Below are 26,501 nucleotides of genomic sequence, written 5' to 3'. Positions count from 1 at the left end.
AATCAAATAAACACAGCCTTGATGAGCAGAAAAGTCAGTTTTAAAAAGCATTAAAAAAATAACTGATCCCAATCTTTTTTATTTATGATATTATTATTAAAATTATTATTAATTTTATATTTAGAGAGAGAGAGAGAGAAAACAGTTTGAAATTGTAGTAACTTTTTACTTTCATTTTGATTAGATAAATGCAGCCTTGCTAAGCATTTTTTTTTTTATTAAAAAACGTAAACCAGCCCCAGAATTTTCAACAGTACTGTGTATTTGTTTGTTCACATAGCAAAGATCAATTGGAAACACCTGATTTAGTTTAATTGAGAAAAAATAATTGTAGTAAAAAAAAAAAAAAAGACTGTTTTGTTTTGCTGGTTTTCAATAGCACTGGATTAGGTTGGAGCTTTTCCCAGACATCCTGGTCCACAGACTGAAAATGATTGTAGATCCTGCTGACAGCAGCTACATGCCTTCACTGGTGGTAGTATCAGGTAAAGAACCATGAAGTTTTTCAGGTCATTGATAGTGAAGCCTTTCATGCTTGACTTGATCAACTGTGTATATTCTCCAGGTGGAAGCTCTCTCAACAATTTGATTGAGTTGAAGACCATCAACATCAATCCCACAGACACCGCTGTCTCTCTGCTCAGTGACTGCACAGAGGTAGGTTTGAATTGGCTCACAAGTATTAGAGAGAATTCTCTTTAGGGCTGTTTCTGTAGGAATGTTGAGCACTTGTGTTTGTGTGTTTAGTATCACAGGTACATCGAGATTGCCATCAAACAGTGCCGGAGTTCAGGGATTGACTGTAAAATCCACGGCTTGAGCATTGCGGGGCGTGTCCGCGCAGAAGATGAAGATCTGGCTACTGTGCCTTTCCTGGCATCTGACAATGAGGAAGAGGAGGATGAGAAGACAGCGACTGGAAGGTATGTTTTGGTGGGTTTGGTAAAGCAGAAAAAAGCATAAACTAGTACGTCATTTAGTTTCTCTTTCCACCTTTCTTTACAGTCTGACTCGTAAAAGGTCATCAGGGCTGGAGTCCGCTGCCACCATCAGAACCAAAGTCTTTGTCTGGGGTCTCAATGATAAGGACCAACTTGGAGGACTTAAAGGTTCTAAGGTCTGTAATGTAATGTAATATAGTGTAATTTATTTATAAATTATATTTTCTATAGAGGTCTTAGATTTGATAGCATGACTTTTATAGCTATAGCTTGCAATGGCAAATCTTATTGTATTGGGGTTTTTTTTTCTCAGATCAAAGTTCCATCATTCTCAGAGACCCTGTCTGCTCTGAATGTAGTGCAGGTGGCTGGAGGCTCTAAAAGTCTTTTTGCTGGTGAGTTGTTTTTAAAAAGCAACAATAGAAGGCCTTTGTGCCTTTGCTGCTCAGTGCCATGCGTTACACTGATTGCACCACCAGTTAAGTGGTCTATGAAATTTAAATTCCAACCCTGGGTATATGATGCAAGGTGGTAAAAACCACTGAAATGCATGGCCTTGTGTACTATTTTGCTTTTGCAAAATGGCAGCAACATTAGTATGGTGCAAGACACCAGTGTGTCTTTCTAGTTGTATTTTAAATCTGAAATTACTGTTTTATTAGCATTGGATGCATATTATTGCTAAATGAATGGGTGATTGATTCATTGTCTTTACAGTAACGGCTGAAGGTAAAGTATATGCCTGTGGAGAGGCCACTAATGGAAGACTTGGTTTGGGACTGTCCAGTGGAACCATTCCTATACCGAGACAGATCTCTGCCCTCAGCAACTATGTGGTCAAGAAAGTTGCTGTACATTCAGGTATGCCCTTTTTAAGTTTCAAGGAAAACATTCTTTGTTGTCTGAACGTGTTGTTTTAAAATGGATAAACTGTTTGTGTTTAGGTGGAAGGCATGCCATGGCATTGACTGTGGATGGAAAAGTGTTCTCTTGGGGTGAAGGAGATGATGGCAAGCTTGGGCACTTCAGTCGAATGTAGGTCATTTATGCAACTTCCAATTAGAACATAGAATATGTGGTCGGTTTTTAGAGCCTTCTGATAAGAATTTTCTTTTTTTTCTTCCCTCACCAGGAACTGTGATAAGCCACGGCTAATTGAGGCATTGAAAACCAAGCGCATACGAGATATTGCCTGCGGCAGCTCTCACAGTGCCGCTATCACCTCTAGTGGTGAACTCTACAGCTGGGGTCTGGGTGAATATGGCCGTCTGGGCCACGGGGACAACACCACTCAGCTCAGACCCAAACTGGTATATATTTTACTTACCTCAGTAAATGAACTCTCTATCCTATTTTTTGGAGAGGAATCCCTATAAAGTGGAAGTGATGTGCGATGCACAACGAAAACCCATTTTATGTCATATACTTTAAAAATGTAATTAAAAATCGTGACAATGTTTGAAGATTTAAGTCATGCCCCATTTATTTACATAAGCTGCACTTGTATGCTTTTTGATAAAGAAAATGTCAAGTTACCATAATGGCTGCAGAGTGGACTGAGTTGCTTTAAAACTGTCTTATTTTCATTGTGCAGTTTTAAATTCACTAGATGCTGTTTGTATCCCTCATTGCACTAGATCAAACTTGTCTGTCTGGTTTGCAGGTCAAGGTGCTTTTAGGCCATCGTGTTGTCCAGGTGGCTTGCGGAAGTCGAGATGCCCAGACCCTTGCCCTCACAGATGAAGGTATAAATCTGCTCTTTGTTTTGTTGATTTAATGTGAGATTCCTTTGCTTTTTGTTTTGTTTTTATCTAGTTTCATTTTCTATTCTTTTTTTTTTCTTTTTTTTTAGTTGCATTCGATTTGGATTTATAGTTTAGTTTAGTTCTGTTTTGCTTTTTCACCTGATTTTGTTTGTTTGAGTTTGTCTAGCTTGTTTATTTTAGTTTAGCTTCATTTTTGTTTTGTTTGGTTCTATTTAGTTTGATTTTGGTTAGTTTCACTTAGTTTTGTTTGCTTTTTTCAAATAGTTCCATGTAGTTCTGTTTGATTTAGTTTGTCTCATTTTGTTTAGTTTCGTTTGGGTTTTGTCTACTTTTATTGAGTTTTTTTTAGTTTAGTTTCATTTAGTTTTGTTTGGTTTAGTTTCTTTTGACTTGGCTTTGCTTGGTTTAGATTTCTTTAGTGTTTTTTGGTTTCACTTAGTTTCATTTGGTTTGCTTTCTTTAGTTCTGTTTTGCTTTGTTTTACTTGGTTTTGTGTAGTTCCATTTAGGTTCGTCTCAGTTTGTCTACTTTGTTTATTTTAGTTTAGCTTCATTTGGTTCTATTTGATTTAGTTTCATCTGTCTTGGTTTTTGGTTTTGCCTCGTTTAGTTCCGTTTAGGTTTGTCTGATTTTTGTCTAGTTTTTTTGTTGTTTAGCTTTGTAGTTTAGTTTCATTTGTCTTGGGTTTTGGTTTTGTCTCATTTTGTTTAGTTTCATTTGGTTCTGTCTACTTTCATTTAGTTTTGTTTTGTTTGGTTTTCTTTAATTCTGTTTAGCTTTGTTTTACCTGGTTTTGTTTGGTTGCGTTTAGGTTCGTCTCAGTTTTTATTTTCTTTTAACTTTTGTTTGGTTTGCAGGCATATAAAAAAATTTTTATGTTCTTTAGGACTGGTGTTCTCATGGGGAGATGGAGATTTTGGAAAGCTGGGGCGTGGTGGAAGCGAAGGCTGTAACATTCCTCAAAATATAGAGCGTCTGAATGGACAGGGGGTGTGTCAGATTGAATGTGGAGCTCAATTTTCCCTTGCCCTCACCAAATCTGGAGTTGTCTGGACATGGTATGAATATCAGTAGAGATTTAGATTTTTTTTTAAATGCATTACAGTATAATTCATCAATTCATGACTGAGTCTTAAAAATAGCCTTTTTCCTCAGTGAAGCTTTTAACATGCTGCTGTTGCTTTGTGCAGGGGTAAGGGGGATTATTTCCGACTGGGTCACGGCACAGATGTTCACGTACGCAAACCCCAGATGGTTGAAGGACTGAGGGGGAAGAAAATTGTTCATGTGGCCGTAGGGGCCTTGCACTGCCTGGCTGTCACAGACACTGGACAGGTGCGCTACGATCTTTTTTTTTTTTTTTTTTTTTTTTTTTTTTAATAATTTTTTTGCATAGCTACTTGGCATTGTAGAGGAGTAGCACAAGAGCTATTTCCTCCTACGTTTATTTTGGTACATTAAACAACTCATGGTGCATGGTAAACAAAACTCACACTTTGCTGATGAAACATTATTCACTTTAGTGCTTGTGTAAGATGAAGTGTTGTTTGGGTAGGTGTACGCGTGGGGGGATAATGACCATGGGCAGCAGGGGAATGGCACAACCACAGTCAACAGGAAGCCTACGCTGGTGCAGGGTCTAGAGGGGCAGAAAATTACCCGTGTGGCCTGCGGCTCCTCTCACAGCGTGGCCTGGACCACCGTAGATGTCACCACACCCTCCGTGCACGAGCCTGTCCTCTTCCAGACTGCTAGAGACTCTCTGGGAGCCTCTTACCTTGGTAATTTCCACCCAAGCTATATTGCTTTTCTGTTGTTATGTGCCTCTTGCTTAAAGTTTTGTGGGTGTTCTTTTTTTAGGTGTGCCATCAGACAGTGACCCATCTTTACTAAGTAATAAGCTGAATGGTGTGAGCAGTGTAAAGCCCAACAGGCCATCCCTGGCAAAGATTCTGCTTTCTCTTGATGGTAATTTGGCCAAACAGCAGGCCCTGTCCCATGTACTCTCTGCCCTGCAGATCATGTATGCCAGGTATGACCTTAATGCATATTTTTATGGTATTAAATTAGAATTCTCTGCATTCCTGGTTGAACATTTTGTGCTCCATAAAATAAAATAAAAGCATTTCATTTGAAACCCACAGGGATGCAGTGGTGGGAGCATTAATGCCTTCCTTTATGATGCCTGTGGAGTGTCCCTCCAGCTCTCCGGTGCCCCCTTCAGATTGTTCATCAGCTTCCAGCCCCTGTGAGGCTGAGGGTCCAGCCCTGCCCTCAGAAACAGAGGAGAGGGTCAGTCCACACCCCTGGATGGACAGCAAACGGGGAGAGGTGAGTAGTGCTGCCTATGCATAAGTGTCTTTTTTTTTTTTTCTTTCTCCCTTTTCACAATCATTCAAATGTCCAAAACAACAGGACATGCTGAGCATTTACAAACTCGTTCTGCCTTATTGTTTGATCTAGGTGACCACATCTGAGGATGCCACTACCCCTTCTTCAGCGGTGACCCCTTCTGCTGCCTCTGCTTCATCTCGCCCCTTTATCCCAGTCACGGATGACCCTGGTGCTGCCAGCATTATTGCTGAGACCATGACCAAAACCAAAGAGGTCAGTCACACATGCTTGCATGCAGCTGCATAGTGAATTCTAGCCTGTTGGTCATAAAAATGTTCCTGTTAATAATTTTTTGTAGATGTTTGTTCCTGATCATTAAAATGAAATGCGTGCATTAAGTCTGTATAAAAAGGATAACATTTGTATGTTGACTTTGTATGAATCCCTTGTATAAACTGAAGTAATATTTACAGTGGCCTTGTTTGATTAATTGGAACAGGACTCTGAGAACCAGAGTAAAGCGGTGGGCCCAGAGCCACAATATCTGGATGAGTTCACCAGTCTGCTGGTTCCCGATGACACACGTGTGTTGGTAGACCTGTTAAAACTAGCCGTCTCTCTGCGTTCAGGCGATAAAGGCAAGGAAGTGCTGTCTGCTGTGCTGTCTGGCATGGGTACAGCCTTCCCACAGGTAAAAACCAACCTCTTTAGTAACATGTTTTTAGGGGTTCAAGCACATAGCGCAGAAACCCTATTGTAATTGTAGAATTGTCACAGATCCGCCTAAAACTGACCATGCACACCAGTCCGTAAGTTGTAGAGACTTGAAACTTTGGGAGATGGTAGTACTCACACCATCGACAACGTCACCAAGGCTCGTCCCAATAGGCCTGATGGAGGCCTTACAGCTATCAAAAGTACAAAATCGCTTATAACGTTAGTCGCAGGCTCTAATGTATCCTAGGTTTTTTGTGCCACAAGTGACAACAAAAAAAGGTCTGTAAGAAATTTTACTTCTGTCAATCAAATCATTTTTTTAATTCTTGATTGAGAAGATGTAAAAAAAAAAACATTTTTGCCAACTAGTCCTAAGTTTTTTGCTCAATCTGGAAAAAAAGTGCTGCAGTACAATTCTCTGGACTCTCTAGGTCAATAATTATCAAAAAATGTTGAAATTTACCCTTTGGGAAGCTATAACGGGATCGTTTAGAAAAGGGGCCTGTCCCAATTCACCGAAAATCCTATGAAGTCTAAAGGAAAACTCAAAACTTCACAAAACGGGTGAGCGCATGTGACAGGTGCCTCTTAACAAGCATGCAAAGTTTTAAGGAGATCGGAGCACAGCTGGCGCTATAATACTCATAAATAGGGTTGGATGTAAGTATGTATGTAAGTATGGTTGGAATTTTATTGATTTCGATTCCGATTCCACTTATCGATTCCGTTTCTTTTCGATTCCCAGTTTCGATTCCAGTTTAGTAAAACAACAACAACCACAAAAGTCAAACATTAATATATCACACGTTTATTTTCAGTGCTTGCTTGCAACATATTATTTTATTACAGGGGTTCTCAACCTTTTTTATACCAGGGCCCCCCCTTCTTTTCGGGTAAATTTTGCAAGGCCCCCCTATGCCTGACATTTCCTCTAAAGGTGTTTATTTTTGAACCTTTTTTATTAACCAAAACATTTGTTTTGCCTTTTTATTGTTCTCCTTCATGTTATAAAAAAAATTTCCAACAAACTTTAAATTAAAGCTATACTTTTGAATTTAAAAGAAAACCCTCTGCTCTAACTTTTTAACATGTACATACATATACAGATTTAAAGCACTTAAATTATTTAATTCAGACATTCTTCACAACTTCAGAGTACTCTTTCTTAAGTGACTGAATAGCTACTGTTTGTATTTATTATAAAATAAATATATAAATGAAAAATACAGTAAATACATTCTAAATCTGTTTATGCTGGTGCTCATATGTGCATAAACACCACTGACCCTTACAAGATCCACCTCTATGGGTAAGCATTCATTATAAAACACTCATAGGACATTCATTTTGAAAACTATGCAAATATTTTGAAATTTCACGCAAAAATACTATGGATCAGAGCCCCGAAAGCATGAATAGTTTGTGAATCAGCAGCGGACTTATGCGTGCCTAATGTAGCCTACGTCTCCGATATAAGAATGAATACATTAGGCACGTGCGAGTTCGTTACTATTACTCCGATCATCTTTGCCTTTACATAAGCAGGAGGGTTCGTTTCATGCAGCCAAGAGATGAAGTAGAAACCTGTCGTCCCGCGGGGGTATAAGTTACTTTTATGTGAGCATTTGCGGGACGAAATAACATATATTCATTCTGGAGCAGGCGGGCACAGGACTAAAACACCTATCCCTTGCAGATCTCTAAGATGAAGTTTGCGTGCAGCGGTAGCTTTGTCTTCGGTTTTTACAAAGCGTAGCCACACTTTTAAACGCTGGAATCGAAACGAGGAATCGTAATTTTAATTTTATAACAAGTATCCAATTCTTTATCTAAGTATCCGATTCCAGAATCGGAATCGATTTTCGATTCCCAACCCTACTCATAAACGTTACAAAACATAATATTTCTATTGTAAATTACCTGTGTTTGCAAAAAAAGGCTTGCTACTTAATGTCTTTATTCGGATGTGCTTAAATGCTTAAAGCGCTTGAACCCTTGTAATCACTGCTTGCTTGAAATCTTTGTGTACTCATCTAAAAGTGTTTGTTGGCACACAGGTGGCAGATATGCTGCTGGAGTTGTGTGTGACTGAGTTAGAGGACGTAGCCACTGACTCTCAAAGTGGACGGCTGTCATCGCAGCCTGTGGTGGTGGAGAGCAGTCATCCATACACTGACGACACTTCCACCAGCGGAACTGTGAAAATACCAGGTCACCTTGAGTTTTTCTGTTTATTCAGCATCTCAGCAGCCATCACAACCTAATTTTATGTCACTTTTAATCAATTTAACACATGGTTATTGAAGAAAAGTATTCATTTTGATCCTTAATTAGATCTCTCATGTAATTATTAGGTGCTGAAGGGTTGAGGGTGGAGTTTGATCGCCAGTGTTCAACAGAAAGGAGACATGACCCTCTTACCATAATGGATGGAGCCAATAGGATTGTGTCTGTTCGATCAGGTCTCATTCTTTTCTGTTTATGTTGTAACTTTAGTTAAAAAGTTGTTTAATCATTGGCCGAATAATCATACTTGTCTGCACTCCTTTAGGTCGTGAGTGGTCTGATTGGTCAAGTGAATTGAGGATTCCTGGTGATGAGCTCAAATGGAAGTTCACCAGTGATGGCTCTGTTAATGGCTGGGGCTGGCGCTTCACTGTCTATCCCATCATGCCTGTTGCTGGTACATCAGTTTAATATGACACCACTTCGTTGTATATATTTCATATGTAACATGATATTTAGAAGTGCTTGACCTTTTATTGATTTACCTGCAGGTCCTAAAGACCTCCTGTCAGACCGTTGCATTCTGTCCTGTCCTTCGATGGATCTAGTAACATGTCTGCTGGACTTCCGCCTGAACTTTGCTTCAAACCGCAGCATTGTGCCAAGGTTGGCAGCTTCACTTGCTGCATGTGCCCAGCTCAGTGCTTTGGGTAAGAGAAGAACCTTGTTTATCTCCATGTTTTGGAGATATTGTAGATGTAAATTTCAGATTTGAAATCTAAAATAAAAAAATAAGGTTTTCTAATTAATAATCTACTGTGTTTCTGTGCTTTTTCAGCGGCTGGCCATCGCATGTGGGCCCTGCAGAGGCTACGCAAACTCCTAACCACTGAATATGGCCAATCCATAAACATCAACCGCCTCTTAGGAGACAGCGAAGGAGAGGCTCGCTCTATGGTTAGACACAGTGCTATGTAATTAAATAATCAAATCAATGAGTCCATCAACTAATTAATTAACATAACTTGTATTGAATGTTGTGTAGAGTTTTACAGGAAGTGCACTAGCCGCTCTGGTGAAAGGACTTCCCGAGGCTTTACAGAGACAGTATGAGTACGAGGAACCCATAGTCAGAGGTGGCAAACAGCTGCTCCACAGTCCTTTCTTCAAGGTATGTTTGTCTGCATAACAAATAGATATAGTAAGATTGCAATATGAGTTTTTCCAAAAATGAATTTTCTTGTTCTCTGTAGGTGTTGGTGGCACTTGCATGTGATCTGGAGTTGGAAACTCTTCCATGCTGTGCTGAGACACACAAGTGGGCTTGGTTCCGCCGCTATTGTACCGCTTCCAGAGTGTTAGTGGCTCTAGACAAGAGGACGCCTTTGCCTCGTACTTTTCTGGATGAGGTAGGGATTTCTAATATTGGTTGGAAATTATAGAGCCACTTAAATGTATAGTTTACCCAAAAATTTTTAATTCTGTCATCAGTTACTTAACCACGTCGTTCCAAACCCGTAAGACCTTCTTTCATCTTCGGAACGCAAATTAAGATATTTCTGATAAAATCTGAGAACTTTTTTTGACCCTGCATAGACAGCAATGCAACTTAAATGTTCAAGGCTCAGTAAAGGCATTGTTAAAATAGTCCATGTGACATCAAGAATACTTTTTGTGTGCAAAGAAAGCAAAACAACTTTATTCAATAATTTCTTCTCTTCTTAGACTATTTTAACAATGTTCTTACTACCTTTCTGGGCCTGTGAGCGTTTAAGTTGCATCACAGTCTATAAAGGGTCAAAAAGTTCTCAGATTTTTAAAAAAATATCTTAATTTGTGTTCTGAAGATTAACAAAGGTCTTACCCGTTCTGTAGTGGGGAACTAATGACTGATTTTTTTATTTTTTGGGTGAACTATCCCTTTACTGGAGAGCTGTTATATTATTGTTCTGTAATCTTACAATTTTTCCATTTTTCCACCAGGTGGCAAAGAAAATCCGTGAGCTCATGGCAGACCATGAGAACATGAACACACTCCATGAGAGTCATGACCTGTTTAAGAGGGAGCAGGATGAGCAGTTAGTTCAGTGGATGAATAGGTAAATGAACTTGACCAATCCGAGACCACTGTTGTTTTAGCTAGTGAAACAAAAGCAAAAATGACTTGGTGCACCTTTGCTGTGTTTTAAATAGATGGAATTCTTTTATAATAATTTTTGTGAAATTATTTGTTAAATTTCACAATTGGTTTGCTGTTCACTAGGCGACCAGATGATTGGACGCTCTCAGCAGGTGGCAGTGGGACCATCTACGGCTGGGGACACAACCACCGGGGTCAGTTAGGTGGTATTGAAGGAGCAAAAGTCAAGGTTCCCACACCAACAGAAGCTCTAGCCACTCTGCGACCTGTTCAGCTGATCGGTGGAGAGCAGACCCTGTTCGCTGTAACCGCTGATGGGAAAGTAAGGCTTCATCTGGTTTTCACATTTTGAAAATGTTTAAAAATTCAAAAGTTTCTTTAAGTTCTTTAGTACGAATCTCTTTTGTACTTTGTTAGTGCTCAGCTAATTTATTTTTTATTAAGTACAGATCTGTGTTGTATATTCTGCAGTTGCTTTGTCTTTGTCAGCCAAATAATGTCCTTAGTAACTTGTCTTTGCTGTCCGCAGCTGTATGCTACAGGATATGGTGCCGGTGGTCGACTGGGAATAGGAGGCACAGAGTCAGTCTCCACTCCGACCCTGCTGGAGTCAATCCAGCATGTTTTCATCCGGAAGGTGGCTGTGAACTCTGGCGGGAAGCACTGCCTGGCTCTCTCCTCTGAAGGAGAACTGTACTCCTGGGGAGAGGCTGAAGATGGAAAACTGGGACATGGCAACAGAAGGTCAGCCCCATACTGTGGTTACTACTGTTGTCCTTTCACATGGCCACCTTTGGTTCATCTCGTATAGTCACCTTTTACATACTTAACTTTCAATATTTAACAGTTTCCCATTTTTTACAGTGAAGACAAATGATTACAGAAAAGTACTTTTTAACTATTTTAATTCTGTACCATGGAATATGTCAGAATAGCATCATATTACCACCTGATACTATGACTGTATCCTACCACAGAACTTCATGTAGTTCCATAAAATATCAAATATGTGCGCTAGACTATCACTGATTCGGTTTAGCAGCTTATACTAAGAGGTACAGTTTGTGTGACTGGTAGTGCTGTCTTTTTCCCAGCCCATGTGACCGTCCACGCGTGATCGAGTCTCTCAGAGGGGTAGAGGTAGTGGACATTGCGGCTGGTGGGGCCCATAGCGCCTGCATCACAGCCAGCGGAGAGCTCTACACATGGGGCAAAGGACGTTATGGTCGCCTGGGTCATGGAGACAGTGAGGACCAGCTTAAACCAAAGCTGGTGCGTTCACCCCGTTAAAATGCATGTTTATCTGTAGAGTTGGGTAAAACAGGGGAAAAAAACTACATACATACGTACACGCACCTCACATAAAATTCGATCTTTTATTACAGCATCCAAACAATAAAAGCCCTTTTGGTGCTGTTTAATGTGGAGTGACATTTCCTTCACTTAACCATTTTCAGCATGAAATAAACATGAATAGCCAACATAACGTTACATTTATCTCAGAAAAAAATCACATTCAGTGACCATAAACCTGCTAGTCAGCTGGAAAAATTAACTAGAGTGGAGCATTTTGCTAAATATATGCACCGTATAACACACGGTTCTTCAATGTTTAATTTGTTTATATGAAAGTCACCTTTTGTGTTTTATTTCAATAAACGAATTGGAGTAGAAACATAGTTATGTAATTGTAACTATTATAAAACTTAATTGAGTGTAATTTAAGTGTTTCTATACAAATCAGTTAATTTTAGTTTCAGTGTTATAGTATTAACTGACTCTCATGTATATTTTACAACATTGAGTTTTTCTTTCCGTGAGAATGTTTGCCATGTACTGTACCTGATATATATCCAAAATAACCAATATCGAATTGAATCAGAAATTGAATTGAATCACAAGCTTCCAAATATAGTTTAATTAGTATTATCTCTACTCCCTAACATTGTATGTTCTGTGAATTTCCTGTCGATGTTTCTAGGTGGAGGCTCTGCAGGGTCACCGGGTGATAGACGTTGCATGTGGCAGTGGGGACGCCCAGACCCTGTGTCTGACTGACGATGACATGGTGTGGTCATGGGGAGATGGAGACTATGGCAAACTGGGCCGAGGAGGAAGTGATGGTTGTAAAGTGCCTATGAAGGTAGGACTGCCTGTGTAGATTCTCAAGCAACAAAGGCTTTCTGCTTAGTGATTTCTATGTGAGTCTTACATCTCATTCTCTTTTTCTCTTCTTAGATTGACTCATTAACTGGATTGGGTGTCGTGAAAGTGGAATGTGGCTCTCAGTTCTCTGTGGCTCTCACCAAGTCTGGAGCAGTTTACACATGGTAATCAATCCCTCAAATCAGTGGTACATAAACCCATCATTTATTTAGTAAAAGCACATGTGGAATTGTACGTTCGTGTTTGTTTTAGGGGGAAAGGTGACTACCACAGACTGGGACATGGCTCGGATGATCATGTACGCAGACCCCGGCAGGTCCAGGGTTTGCAAGGCAAGAAGGTCATCGCAATAGCAACTGGTTCTCTTCACTGTGTTTGCTGCACAGAGGATGGTAGGTCATCTAGATATAAAATCGTTGTAGCATGTTTATATATAACAGATATCAGGTTCTTTTTTGTTCAGCATAGTCTGTATTGCATTTGGAGGAGTATTTGCTAAAGACATTCAAACACAGGTGAAGTGTACACATGGGGTGACAATGATGAGGGTCAGCTTGGTGATGGCACCACCAATGCTATTCAGCGGCCCAGGCTGGTGGCAGCACTGCAAGGCAAGAAGATCAACCGTGTGGCTTGTGGCTCAGCACACACACTCGCCTGGTCTACTAGTAAACCTACCAATGCCGGAAAACTGCCTGCTCAGGTACTGTACCACCAAATATGTGACCACAAAACCAGTCTTAAGTCGCTGGGGTATATTTGTAGCAATAACCAAAAATACATTGCATGGGTCAAAATTTTTGATTTCTTTTATGCCAAAAATCATTAAGAAATTAAGTAAAGATCATGTTCCATGAAGATTTTTTGTAAAATTCCTACTGTAAACATATCAAAATGTAATTTTTGATTTGTAATATGCATTGTTAAGAACCTAATTTGGACAACTTTAAAGGTGATTTTCTCAGTCTTTTGGATTTTTTTGCATCCTCAGATTTCTGATTTCAAATAGATGTATCTCAGCCAAATATTGTCCTATCCTAACAAACCATACATCAATAGAAAGCTTATTTATTGAGCTTTCATATGATGTATAAATCTCAGTTTTGTCAAATTTAACCTTATGACTGGTTTTGTGGTCCAGGGTCACATATATGACCCTGGACCACAAACCAGTCTTAAGTAGCACGGGTATATTTGTAGCAATAGCCAAAAATACATTGTATGGGTCAATTTATAGATGTTCCATAAAGATATTTTGTACATTTTCTACTGTAAATATATCAAAACTTAATTTTCGATTCGTAATATGCATTGCAAAGAACTTCATTTGCAACTTTAAAAGCGATTTTCTCAATATTTTGACTTTTTTTTTTCACTCTTAGATTACAGATTTTATAGTTGTATCTTTGGAAATATTGTTCTATCCTAACAAAGCATACATTGATGTAAAGCTTATTATTCATCTTCAACTGGTCCAGGGTCACATATAGCTATATAAAAATGCCAAAGAACTACATATTTAACAGTTCAGCCTTTTAAACGTATTAAATATCGTGTTTAAGTAATTAAATGTTTATCTGTAGGTTCCTATGGAGTACAACCACCTGCAGGAGATTGCCATCATTGGCCTGAGGAACCGATTACTGCTCTTGCACCACATTTCTGAGCTCTTCTGCCCCTGCATCCCAATGTTTGACCTGGAAGGACGACTGGGTGAGACTGGACATGGCGTCGCTGTTGGCTTTGACACACTACGTGGAATCCTTATTTCGCAGGGCAAGGTAAGAATATCTTTGTGGATAGTACTTGCATGATTTAAAAAAAAAAAATTACAATTCCTAATTATATTTATTAATATTCGTTCTCAATATTTGTAGGAGGCAGCATTCCGTAAAGTGGTTCAGGCCACTATGGTTCGAGACCGACAACATGGGCCAGTGGTGGAACTAAACAGGATACAGGTACACTTGTATACATTGCACATGTTGTTTGAGATTTGGCCTTAAGTAAATATCACAATCAGGGTCTAAAATTAATATTTTGCAGGATTTTTTTTTTTTTTTTTTTTGCATAATTAAAATATGTTAGCAAACAAAAAATACATTTGATTTGCTCTCATCAGAAAAAATCAGGCAGTTTTGTTGCAATTTTAAACTATGTATTTATGTTTTAATTTTGAAAAACTATGACCAAAATGCTTGCTATTTATTCACCAAAGTTAATTCTTGCTTGCATCTCTTGGTTAGAGAGTTCATTAGCGTGGTAAACAGAATCCAAAATGAACGATTACTTTTAATGGGCAAAAATAGCTAGCGTGTCCTCCGTAAAATTGTCTCCCTTTCCCTAATCACCGTAATTATTGTTGCATTTCCTGCTCCTTCCTGTCAGCATGGACACACAAGTACCATGTACACCATATGATTATTATCATCCATTTTATTTTAGGTATAATTATGAGTGAGAGTTTGCAGCACTAAATCTTAATATCCTGAGTGATTTGGTCATTAAGCATCATTTGAACGTATGATTTGTTTTTGGATCTGCTCGTCACGAGGCTCTTCATGAGATTTACCCCCCAAATATGTTTGTTCATGGACCAGTGGCCCTCTAATAGGGCCCCTGGAGCCTGGCACTGATCTGGCAAGTCTCACAGCTGGAAAGCATAACAATGGAGTTTATACTTCAGAGCAGAAATGCTGTATATGGATATATCTGTAATAATTTATCCTAATTTGTCTCGTTCAGGTCAAACGTTCACGCAGTAAAGGAGGACTGGCAGGGCCGGATGGCACCAAGTCAGTATTTGGGCAGATGTGTGCTAAGATGAGTTCTTTCAGCCCTGACAGTCTGCTGCTGCCACACCGGGTCTGGAAGGTCAAGTTTGTGGGTGAGTTTAAGGGTTGCCAGGTTTTCACAAATAAAATGCTCAATTGCTATACTCAAAACTAGCCCAAATCTAGCTGAATTGCATTTCGTGGGGTGGGGTGGAGGGTAAAACTTTGCATTCCGTGGGATAAAATACACATTTTTGTCGGGGTTCCCCTGGTAAAATTTGCATTCCATGGTTAAATATGACTACCTGCAGCAACAGTCCTAAAGTAGCCCAATTCTGTGGGAAAACCTCTGGTGGGATTATATTTAGAAAGATTGGAAAAGGTTGGCAAAAGGTTTCTTACTCTTTGTGTGTTTGTAGGTGAGTCAGTCGATGACTGTGGTGGTGGATACAGTGAATCTATCGCAGAAATGTGTGAGGAACTACAGAACGGTCTCACTCCTCTCCTTATCGTCACTCCTAACGGCCGAGACGAGTCAGGAGCGAATAGAGATTGTTTCCTGCTCAACCCAGCTGCCAAATCCCCTCTGCACATCAGCATGTTCCGCTTCCTAGGTACCTTTTACTTGTGTTTCCTACCTTGAAAATGCTTTCAAGACTTGAAACAGTCTGCGATTTCACAGCTGTAGTACTTCTCTCCATTATTAGATCTGTTGATATACCATGCTCTGTTTTTTCATTTGTGTATAGGAGTGCTCCTGGGCATAGCAATCCGTACAGGAAGTCCTCTAAGTCTCTACCTAGCTGAACCTGTGTGGAAACAGCTGGCAGGCATGAATCTGACCATCGCAGATCTTAGTGAGGTGTGTGTGTGTGTGTGTGTGTGTGTGTGGGCATGTTTTTGTGACATATCAGGACACAAATGTGTGTAATAACATGGGTATGACATAGGTATTACAAGAAGAGGGTGACTTATGAGGACATTGCCCATGTCCCCACTTTTCAAAAGGCTTATAAATCATACAGAATACGTTTTTTTGAGAATGTAAAGATATGCACAGTCTCCTGTGAGGGCTAGGTTTAGGTGTAGGGAAGGTGTAGGGTGATAGAAAGTACGGTTTGTACAGTATAAAAACCATTACGTCTATGGAATGTCCCCACAATTCACAAAAACAAACGTGTGTGTGTGTGTGTGTGTGTGTGTGTGTGTGTGTGTGTGTGTGTGTGTGTGTGTGTGTGTGTGTGAATCCAAGGTTATCATTATTAACTAAAACCTAAATGGAAAAAAAAAAGTTAAATTTAAAAAAAAAAAGTTTGTTTTATGGTGTTTTAATTTGAGTTGTTTGTTCATTTATTTGTTTCACTCGTCTATCTGCAAACCGCAACGACCATTTTTTTGCAAAACATAAACACACATCTATCCATCCACAAAACAAAAAAATCCATCGCTAAACCAATATCCATCCATCCGCAAAACAAAACATTTATCCATCTGCAAAACAAAACATAAACATCCACCTATCCACAAAACAAAACATCAGTCGCTAAACAAATATCCATCTGCAAAACAAAACGTCCATTTATCGCTAAACTAATATCCATCATCCGCAAAACAAAAAATGTAAACAAAAATCCATCCATCTGCAAAACAAACAAAATCTAAACAAACATCCATCCATCTGCAAAACAGAACATCCATCGCTAAACAAATATCCATCCATCCACAAAACAAAACATCTATAGCTAAACATATATGCATCATCCGCAAAAGAAAACATCTATCCATCGCAGAACCAAAACATCATCTGCAAAACAAAATGTCTATCTATCGCTAAACAAATATCCATCCATCTGCCAAACAAAACATAAACAAACACCAATCTATCTGCAAAACCAAACAAACTAAAACTAAACATCCATTCATCAACAAAACATTTTGTCGCTAAATAAATATCTATCCATCTGCAAAACAAACAAAACTAAACGAATGTCCATCATTCACAAAACAAAACATCTGTCACTAAACAAATATACATCCATCTGCAAAACAAAACATCCATTACTAAACAAATATCCATCTATCTGCAAAAAAAATGTCCATCACAAAACAAAACACACATCCATCTGCAAAACAAAATGTCCATCTATCGCTAATCAAATATCCATCCATCCGCCAAACAAAACACAAACATCCATCTATCTGCAAAACAAAACAAAATATCCAAAAAACGAAATATCCATCTATCAACAAAACATTAGTCACTAAACAAATATTCATGCATCTGCAAAACAAAACAACCTAAACGAACATCCATCCATCCACAAAACAAAACATCCATTGTTAAACAAATATCCATCCATCTGCAAAACAAAACAACCTAAACGAACATCCATCCATCCACAAAACAAAACATCCATTGTTAAACAAATATCCATCCATCTGGAAAACAAAACATAAAAATCTATCCACAAAACAAACAAAATGAAAACAAACATCCGTCCACCTGCAAAACATCCATTGCTAAACAAATCCATCCATCCATCTGCAAAACAAAACATAAACAAACATCTGTCTGCAAAACAAACAAAATGAAAACAAACATCCATCCATCTGCAAAACCAAACGTCCATCTATCGCAAAAAACAAAACATCCATTCATCCATCCGCAAAACAAAACAAACAAAACATCAAACATCCATCCATCCGCAAAACACATCCATCGCTAAACAAATGTCCATCCATCCATTCACAAAACAAAACGTCCATCTATCGCTAAACAAGACATCCATCCATCCACCAGACAAAACATCCATTGTTAAACAAATATCCATCCATCTGCAAAACAAAACAACCTAAACGAACATCCATCCATCCACAAAACATCCATTGTTAAACAAATATCCATCCATCTGCAAAACAAAACAACCTAAACGAACATCCATCCATCCACAAAACAAAACATCCATTGTTAAACAAATATCCATCCATCTGCAAAACAAAACATAAACAAACATCTGTCTGCAAAACAAACAAAATGAAAACAAACATCCATCCATCTGCAAAACATCCATCGCTAAACAAATATCCATCCATCCATCTGCAAAACCAAACGTCCATCTATCGCAAAAAACAAAACATCCATTCATCCATCCGCAAAACAAAACAAACACAACATCAAACATCCATCCATCCGCAAAACACATCCATCGCTAAACAAATGTCCATCCATCCATTCACAAAACAAAACGTCCATCTATCGCTAAACAAGACATCCATCCATCCATCCACCAGACAAAACATCCATTGTTAAACAAATATCCATCCATCTGCAAAACAAAACAACCTAAACGAACATCCATCCATCCACAAAACATCCATTGTTAAACAAATATCCATCCATCTGCAAAACAAAACAACCTAAACGAACATCCATCCATCCACAAAACAAAACATCCATTGTTAAACAAATATCCATCCATCTGCAAAACAAAACATAAACAAACATCTGTCTGCAAAACAAACAAAATGAAAACAAACATCCATCGCTAAACAAATATCCATCCATCCATCTGCAAAACCAAACGTCCATCTATCGCAAAAAACAAAACATCCATTCATCCATCCGCAAAACAAAACAAACAAAACATCAAACATCCATCCATCCATCCATCCGCAAAACACATCCATCGCTAAACAAATGTCCATCCATCCATTCACAAAACAAAACGTCCATCTATCGCTAAACAAGACATCCATCCATCCACCAGACAAAACATCCATTGCGAAACAAATATCTATCCGCAAAACAAAACATGCATCCATTTGCAAAACAAAACATCTATTGCTAAACAAATATCCATCCATCCACAAAACAAAACATCCATCTATCCTTTAAACAAAAATGCTTTCAAAAAAGATTTAACTAAAAGACAGACTGACCAATTTTTAATTTTTTAATGTTCACTGTCAAAAAAACAAGTAAATTCTTGTTCACAGTAATAAGTGCCAATGTTTAATCAGTGATATAAAAATGGTTAATGTTTAAAAAATTAAAAGATGCTGCTTTTTAGCATCCATTTCATAGTGATTGACAGAACGAACTTCCAGCTGCATTACCATGAGTAAAAAACATTTAGATTTAATCAACCAAGAGTTATCCCTGCTTTCCGGAATATCCCCCTAGCATTACATTGATTACATGACATGGTAAGTATGTCTGTAGTTGGAGCTTATGGCGAGCCCTTTTAAAATGGTTACGTAAAAGAAAATGAGAGTACATTCCAGAGTTACATGCATTCTGTACATTAGTCTTAATGGTGGTCAGCTGACATAAATGACAGTTATAAACCCACCACCTCTAATGCATATGTACTGTAAGCAGCTTTCTCGAAATCAATGCTGCATGTTTGTGCTACAGTAATACTGCGTTTCTCAGTAGTTGCTTACATCAAAGCAGGAATGTTATAAATATAATTTCTGTATTGATGTGAGAGATGCTATCTGAGATATAAAGAATGTGGGTGAGTGTGTGCACACACGTGTCGTGTAAAAATGAATGTGAGTGTCGTCTCCTACATTCACGCTGAGATCATGTGTTGCTGAGACGTCTGCAGTGATGGCATTTCTCAGCGCAGGATGTTTCTTGCTCACAGAGCAGCTGTTGTTTGTTGCTTTGCCTGGAGATATTAGAAAGGTTAAAGAGAAAGATTACCGAGCACAAGACAACAGTGAGACACTGACCGTGATGCACTCAAAAGCACCCACGTTCTTTTAATTCCTTTTCTATAGTCATTTTCACAGGTTTAGATTATCTTCAGTTTTGTTGAATGTAAACCGTGGAGACAGTCTCTCTCTTTCTCTCTCTCGGTTTATACACATACACACACTGATGTTCAAAACTTTGGAATCAGTAAGATTTTTAATGTTTGCTAAAGAGATATTTTCTGCTCATCAAGGTTGCGTTTGTTTGATTAAAAATACTGAAAAACAAATTTGCAGTATTATTGCTATTTAAAATACTGTTTTTCTGTTTTAATGTACTTTAAAATAGAATTTATTCTTGTGATGCGAAGCTGAATTTTCATTGTCATTACTCCAGCCTTCAGTGTCACATGATCCTTCAGAAAGCATCCTAATATGCTGATAAACAGTTGTGCTGCTTAATATTTTTTTTTTTCAAATCTGTGATATTTTTTCAGGATTCTTTGATGAATAAAAAGTAAAAAAAAAACAGCATTTATTTAAAATAGAAATCTTTTGTAACAATATCATTTAAAGCTTCGGGTCAGTAATTGTTTTCTTTTTTTTTCTTTTTTTTTTTAAAGGAAATTAATACTTTTATTCATGATATGTTAAATTGAAATTATAGTGGGGACTTATATTGTTTAAAAAAAATCATATTTTGAATAAATGCTGTTCTTTTTTAACTTTTTGTTCATCAAAGAATTCTAAAAAAAGCTATCACAGGTTCCAAAAAATATTAAGCAGCACAATTGATTCAAACATTGATAATAAATCAGCATATTAGAATGGTTTCTGAGGGATCATGTGACACTAAAGACTGAAGTAATGGCTGTTAAAAATTCAGCTTTGCATCACAGAAAAAAATATATATGTTAAGGTATATTCAAATAGAAACCTGCTATTTTTAAATTAAATAATATTTTATAATATTACTTTATTTTTGATCAAATAAATGGCACTTTGAGCATAAGATACGTCTTTAAAAACATAAATCTTATATAAATGCTTTTGTATTAAGTCTTATATGATCATCAATGCTGTTTATTTTATAAAAAAATCAGTAAGAACTTGAATATTATGAAATGTTATAATTTTAAAACAATAGTACTATAATTTATAAAATGTAATCAATTGCTGTGATTTAAAAGCTGAACTTTTAGAAGCCATTACACTAGTCTTTAGTGTCACATGATCCTTCAGAAATCTTTCTTATATGGTCATTTGGTGCTCAAAAATATTTCTTCATATTATCAATGTTGAAAACAGTTGTACTTCTTAATATTTTGTGAAAAAAAAAAAATCATGATTTTTTTGGTTAGAAAGTTCAAAAGAGCAGCAAGTTCTTTAATGTTCCTGTTCATCAATTCTGTGTGTACTGACTGAGAAAGTCTTCATTTCTTTAAAAAAAAAATGTGCCCATCCCAAACTTTTGAATGATAGTGTATATATATGTGACCCTGGACCACAAAACCAGTTTAAGTCGCTGGGGTATATTTGTAGCAATAGCCAAAAATACATTGTATGGGTCAAAATTATAGATTTTTCTTTTATGTCAAAAATTATTAGGAAATTAAGATCATGTTCCATGAAGATTTTTTGTAAAATTCCTACTGTAAACCTATCAAAATTTAATTTTTGATTAGTAATACGCATTAAGAACTTAATTTGGACAACTTTAAAGGTGATTTTCTCAGTATTTTGATTTTTTGCACCCTTAGATTCCAGGTTTTCAAAGAGATGTATCTCGGCCAAATATTGTCCTATCCTAACAAACTATACATCAATAGAAAGCTTATTTATTGAGCTTTCATATGATGAATATATCTCTGTTTTGTAAAATTTAACCTTATGACTGGTTTTGTGGTCCAGGGTCACATATTATATTTATTTAAAGTTTTACTTACTTGCTTACTTTTCACAGTATTTTACATCTGACTTCTCCTTTCTTGTGTTTGTTAGGTGGACAAGGACTTCATTCCTGGTCTAATGTATATCAGAGATAACGAGGCGTCTGCAGAGGAGTTTGAGGCTATGCCTCTGCCCTTCACTGTGCCCAGTGCCTGTGGACAAGAAGTCCAGCTCAGCTCCAAACATTCCCACATCAGCCTTGAGAACCGCAGCGAATATGTGCGGCTAGCAATAAACTACAGGTGTGAATAATTTGCTGGGAAAAAAAAAGTTACCAACTCATAAATAAAATTAATATTTACTAGTATGTTGTTTTGTTCTTCCAGGCTGCATGAGTTCGACGAGCAGGTGTCTGCAGTAAGGGAAGGCATGGCGCGTGTGGTACCAGTGCCGCTGCTCTCGCTCTTTACTGGTTATGAGCTGGAGACCATGGTGAGTGTGTCTTCAACATAAATGCAGGCTCAGTAAACACGTCGTTGTGAATTATTATTAGACTCTACATCACTTGTTTGTGTTGTTTAGGTGTGTGGAAGTCCAGACATCCCCCTCCACCTGCTTAAATCAGTGGCTACATATAAGGGAGTGGAACCCACTGCTCCTCTCATCCAGTGGTTCTGGGAGGTAATGGAGTCTTTCTCCAACACGGAACGCTCGCTCTTCCTCAGGTTTGTCTGGGGTCGCACGCGCCTCCCCAGGACCATCGCAGACTTCCGGGGACGAGACTTTGTGGTGCAGGTAACTTGTGGCTCTGAAAAGTGTCACTTAAAGGGACAGTTCCCTAAAAATGAATATCTACTAACTGCAAGTAATTCCAAATCAGAGATTTCTTTTTGATAGAAATGGATGAGAAATATAATTTATTGATGTAGTATTTGTGCGATGGCAAAGATGAATTTTCCGTGGTCGTTTCTCCAGTGTCACATGATCTTTCAGAAATCATTCTAATATGCTGATTTGTAGATCAAGAAACATTTCATATTATTATCAGTACGTTTATTTATTTATTGCAGAAACTGTAATATGAAATTTGAGTAGAAAGTTCGAAAGAACAGCATTTCTTTAAAATTTATTAGAAATGTTTTTAAAAGTTTATTTAATTTTGTATTTCTTTTTTTTTTTTTTTTTTCAAAAAGCGCAATTAAACTTTTTTTCCCAACATTTATATCATAAATTTGACTTTTTCTTGTAATTCTTAGAAAAAGAAATATCAAAATTGCGTGAGATAAACTGCAAGATAAAAATTCTTTAGAAATTGTGAGATTTACCTTTATTTTTTAGTTTAGATGAAACAGATGAAAAATAGCCTTTTTGGCTAATTCTGGCATATTTACAGCCATGCTTATTACGTGCACCGGCCCGTAAACAAATAAACTACACTAAAACTAACTTGAAGTTTTTATTAGAAATGTTTACAAAAGTTTAATTATTATTATTTTATAAGCAGAATTATACTTTTTTTTTTTTTTTTTTTTTTTTATCAGACAATTCTGCATTTAGTGACTTTTTCTTGTAATTCTCAGAAAATTCTAACAAATTTAAACTGCAAGATATAAACTCTTCTTGAGGAAAAAAGGCCAGAATTGTATGGAAGCCCGTTTCCACCATGAATAAAAAAATAAAAAAGTAATCTCACAATTCAGACTTTTTTTTTTCTAGCAATTGCGAGTTTACATTTTACAATTCTGTCTTTTTGTCTCAGAATTGCGTAATGCAAACTTGCAATTATTCCCTTTTTTTCTCAGAATTGTCGAACTCTCAATTGCTTGTTATAAAGTCACAAATGCGAGACATAAACTTGCAATTCTGAGAAATAAAGTCAGAATTGCAGGATATAAACTCGCAGTTATTACTTTATAACACAGAATTGTGAGATAAACTCAATTCTAAGAACATATCAGTCTTTTTCCTCCTCAGAACTGGATTTTATAGTTCGCAATTGCGAGTTTATATCTCTCAATTCTGAGAAAAAAGTCAGAATTGCGAGATATAAACACAATTGGGAGAAAAAAAAGTCAGAATTGAATCTTGATGAATTTATAACTCGTAATCGGAGTTTGTATCTTGCAATTCTGACTTTATTTCTCATAATTGCGTTTGTATCTTACAATCCTGACATTGTAACACGCAATTGCAAGTTTATTTCTGACTGTTTCTTATCATTTTCAGAAAATTCTAACAAAATTGTGTGATATAAACTCAGAATTGCTAGATATAAATGCTTCTTGAGGAAAAAAAGGTCAGAATTGTATGGAAGCCCATACTTCCCATACTTATCTCAATTCTGACTTTTTTTCTCGCAGTTGCAAGTTTACGTCTCACAGTTCTGACTTTTTGTCTCAGAATTGCGAGATATGAACTCACAATTGTGGCTTTTTTTCTCAAAATTTAGTTTATATTTGCAGTTGTGACTTTTTCATGGAATTGCTAGTTTATATCTTGCAATTCTGACTGTATAACATGCAATTGTAAGTTAATATCTCAATTACAAAATTACGAGATGTAAAGTTTATTTTGCGATTTCGTGATTATATCTTACATTTCTGAGAAACGGTCTGAATTGTGAAATAAATAAGTCACAATTATCTTTTTAATTCCATGGCGGAAACAGTCTTCCCTGTGTGTGATAGATAAAAGATATATGTGACCCTGGATCTCAAAACCAGTCATAAGTAGCACGGGTATATTTGTAGCAATAGCCAAAAATACATTGTATGGGTCAGAATTATCGATTTTTTTGTTTATGCCAAAAATTATTAGGATAAGTGAAGATCATGTTAGTATTTAGTAAATTTCCTACTGTAAATATATCTAAATTAAATTTTTGATTAGTTATACATTGCTAAGAACTTTATTTGGACAACTTTAAAGGTAATTTTCTCAACATTTAGATTTTTTTTTTTTGCACCCTCAGATTCCAGATTTTCAGTAGTTGTACCTTGGCCAAATATTGTCCCATTCTAACAAACCATACATCAATGGAAAGCTTATTTATTCAGCTTTCAGAAATCTCAATTTCAAAAAATGGACCTCTATGACTGGTTTTGTGGTCCAGGGTCACATATACAAATAAATATTAGTGCTCATTTTTAGAGTATATGTCCTATTTGACCAGGTGCTGGATAAGTACAACCCACCGGACCACTTCCTCCCAGAGTCCTACACCTGCTTCTTCTTGCTCAAGCTGCCTCGCTACTCCTGTAAGCTTGTCTTGGAGGAGAAACTAAAATACGCCATTCACTTCTGCAAGTCCATTGACACGGATGACTACGCACGGATTGCTTTGAGCGGTGAGCCGGCTGCAGATGACAGCAGCGACGACTCTGACAATGAGGATGCGGACTCCTTTGCTTCCGACTCTACGCAGGATTACCTGACAGGCCACTGAACTCTTAACCCTGGTTAAACTCTGTCTCACAAATACACACACACACACACACACACACACACACACACACACACACACACACAGACATATAGTGTGCTAAGCTGTAGGAAGTCTTGAAAATAAGCTGACAGAAAGAAGTTTAAATCAAAAAAACTGAACCGAAGATGTCTGTTTTAACCTCACTTATTAATATGTGCATAGACACCAATACAACTAAATGAAGAGAAATAAGTGTATATCATTATGTGCAATTAGCTTTAAAGCACTATTAAGCTGGTGAAAAGCAAGATAGATTTCTTTCTTTTTTTTTTTATCTTTGTTGTGAAGAGAACCAGGAAGATGGGAGAAACTGCACATCTTTGTTAAACATTGTGTTCACGTTTTATTACAGAGGACAGACCGCTTAGCCTAGCACTGTGGTAGACGACTCCTGACAGACTCCTGATCGATTTTGTGTTAAATAGCTAGTATTATGAACTGTAGCTTCGCCTCTTCATTTGAAAACAGCAGTGTTTCTTTAAGAACCTTTTTAACAGGACGTTTGTTTTGTTTTCTCATTTGGTCAGTGGAAGCCTGGTCAGGGGTTGTTTTTAGGTCGTTGGTCACTGTATTCTCTCCTCTTCCTATATATGTCTGCACTGTTCTCCTAATGGAATGTATATAATTTGATTGTGCCATGTGTTAATGAGAGATCTCATTCCCATGTTATAAATAAATATTAATTTCTGTTAATAAATTTAAACCAAATTTCTCTTGTAAGTTTTATTATTTTCTTGTTCTGAATTTTTTCCTACATTTCTTTTAAATGTATATAATTGTATATTTTTGTCTTTATAGACTAAATATTGCTTGTTTGAATTGGAAAAAATTTAATACAGATTTATAAAAAAAAAAAAAGTAGCTGATACTAGCAGTATAGTTGCCAATATATCGGTCAAAATATTAGTTGATATATCTGAAATGCATTTTTTAAAAATAATATATATATTTTTTTTTTCGTTTCAAAATATTGGTCGATATATCTAAAATGCAGGGTTTGTTTAATAATTGTTTTATTTTATTTTATTGTTTGAATTCAGCAAAATTCAATACAGATTTCTAAAAAGAAAAACATAATACTACCCGATACTAGCAGTATAATTAAATCTGAAATGCAGTTTTGTTTTTTGTTTTCTTTAGTGTGAATTGGAAAAAAAATTCAACACAGATTTCTAAAAAGAGAAATACTAGCCGATATTAGCAGTATAGTTGGCAATATATCGGGCAAAATATTGGTTGATTATGTCCGAGATGCAGTTTTTTTATTTATTCATTTATTTATTTATTCATTTATGTATTTATAAATTGGGAAAAATTCTATAGGCCTACGGATTTATAAAAAGAAAAAAATATTAGCCAATA

General features: G+C 37.0%; 1 protein-coding gene across 1 annotated transcript in view; it reads left to right on the top strand.

Moving 5' to 3' along the window:
* herc2 (HECT and RLD domain containing E3 ubiquitin protein ligase 2) overlaps positions 1–25,859 on the top strand; it is a 66,037-nt gene extending 40,178 nt beyond the window's left edge. Inside the window, exons 53-92 of the mRNA XM_073851197.1 lie at positions 380–485; positions 566–657; positions 748–923; positions 1,006–1,117; positions 1,255–1,336; positions 1,659–1,802; positions 1,886–1,976; positions 2,074–2,251; positions 2,605–2,686; positions 3,594–3,765; positions 3,898–4,042; positions 4,263–4,488; positions 4,568–4,739; positions 4,852–5,038; positions 5,171–5,314; positions 5,541–5,732; positions 7,816–7,969; positions 8,113–8,220; positions 8,310–8,441; positions 8,536–8,694; positions 8,823–8,941; positions 9,030–9,155; positions 9,238–9,393; positions 9,968–10,083; positions 10,248–10,446; positions 10,654–10,868; positions 11,219–11,396; positions 12,106–12,267; positions 12,363–12,454; positions 12,543–12,682; positions 12,806–12,993; positions 13,874–14,071; positions 14,168–14,251; positions 15,036–15,177; positions 15,484–15,678; positions 15,814–15,926; positions 21,767–21,957; positions 22,042–22,147; positions 22,238–22,450; positions 24,828–25,859. Coding sequence (XP_073707298.1) covers positions 380–485; positions 566–657; positions 748–923; positions 1,006–1,117; positions 1,255–1,336; positions 1,659–1,802; positions 1,886–1,976; positions 2,074–2,251; positions 2,605–2,686; positions 3,594–3,765; positions 3,898–4,042; positions 4,263–4,488; positions 4,568–4,739; positions 4,852–5,038; positions 5,171–5,314; positions 5,541–5,732; positions 7,816–7,969; positions 8,113–8,220; positions 8,310–8,441; positions 8,536–8,694; positions 8,823–8,941; positions 9,030–9,155; positions 9,238–9,393; positions 9,968–10,083; positions 10,248–10,446; positions 10,654–10,868; positions 11,219–11,396; positions 12,106–12,267; positions 12,363–12,454; positions 12,543–12,682; positions 12,806–12,993; positions 13,874–14,071; positions 14,168–14,251; positions 15,036–15,177; positions 15,484–15,678; positions 15,814–15,926; positions 21,767–21,957; positions 22,042–22,147; positions 22,238–22,450; positions 24,828–25,100 — 6,060 coding nt within the window. The 3' untranslated portion in view covers positions 25,101–25,859. The remainder of the gene's footprint in view (positions 1–379; positions 486–565; positions 658–747; positions 924–1,005; positions 1,118–1,254; positions 1,337–1,658; positions 1,803–1,885; positions 1,977–2,073; positions 2,252–2,604; positions 2,687–3,593; positions 3,766–3,897; positions 4,043–4,262; positions 4,489–4,567; positions 4,740–4,851; positions 5,039–5,170; positions 5,315–5,540; positions 5,733–7,815; positions 7,970–8,112; positions 8,221–8,309; positions 8,442–8,535; positions 8,695–8,822; positions 8,942–9,029; positions 9,156–9,237; positions 9,394–9,967; positions 10,084–10,247; positions 10,447–10,653; positions 10,869–11,218; positions 11,397–12,105; positions 12,268–12,362; positions 12,455–12,542; positions 12,683–12,805; positions 12,994–13,873; positions 14,072–14,167; positions 14,252–15,035; positions 15,178–15,483; positions 15,679–15,813; positions 15,927–21,766; positions 21,958–22,041; positions 22,148–22,237; positions 22,451–24,827) is intronic.
* The last annotated feature ends 642 nt before the right edge of the window (positions 25,860–26,501 follow it).

Source organism: Garra rufa, chromosome 12 (assembly GCF_049309525.1).
Source record: "Garra rufa chromosome 12, GarRuf1.0, whole genome shotgun sequence".
Lineage (NCBI taxonomy): Eukaryota > Metazoa > Chordata > Actinopteri > Cypriniformes > Cyprinidae > Garra > Garra rufa.
The sequence above is the reverse complement of the archived record's forward strand: the minus strand, read 5'-3'. Positions and strand labels throughout refer to the sequence as shown.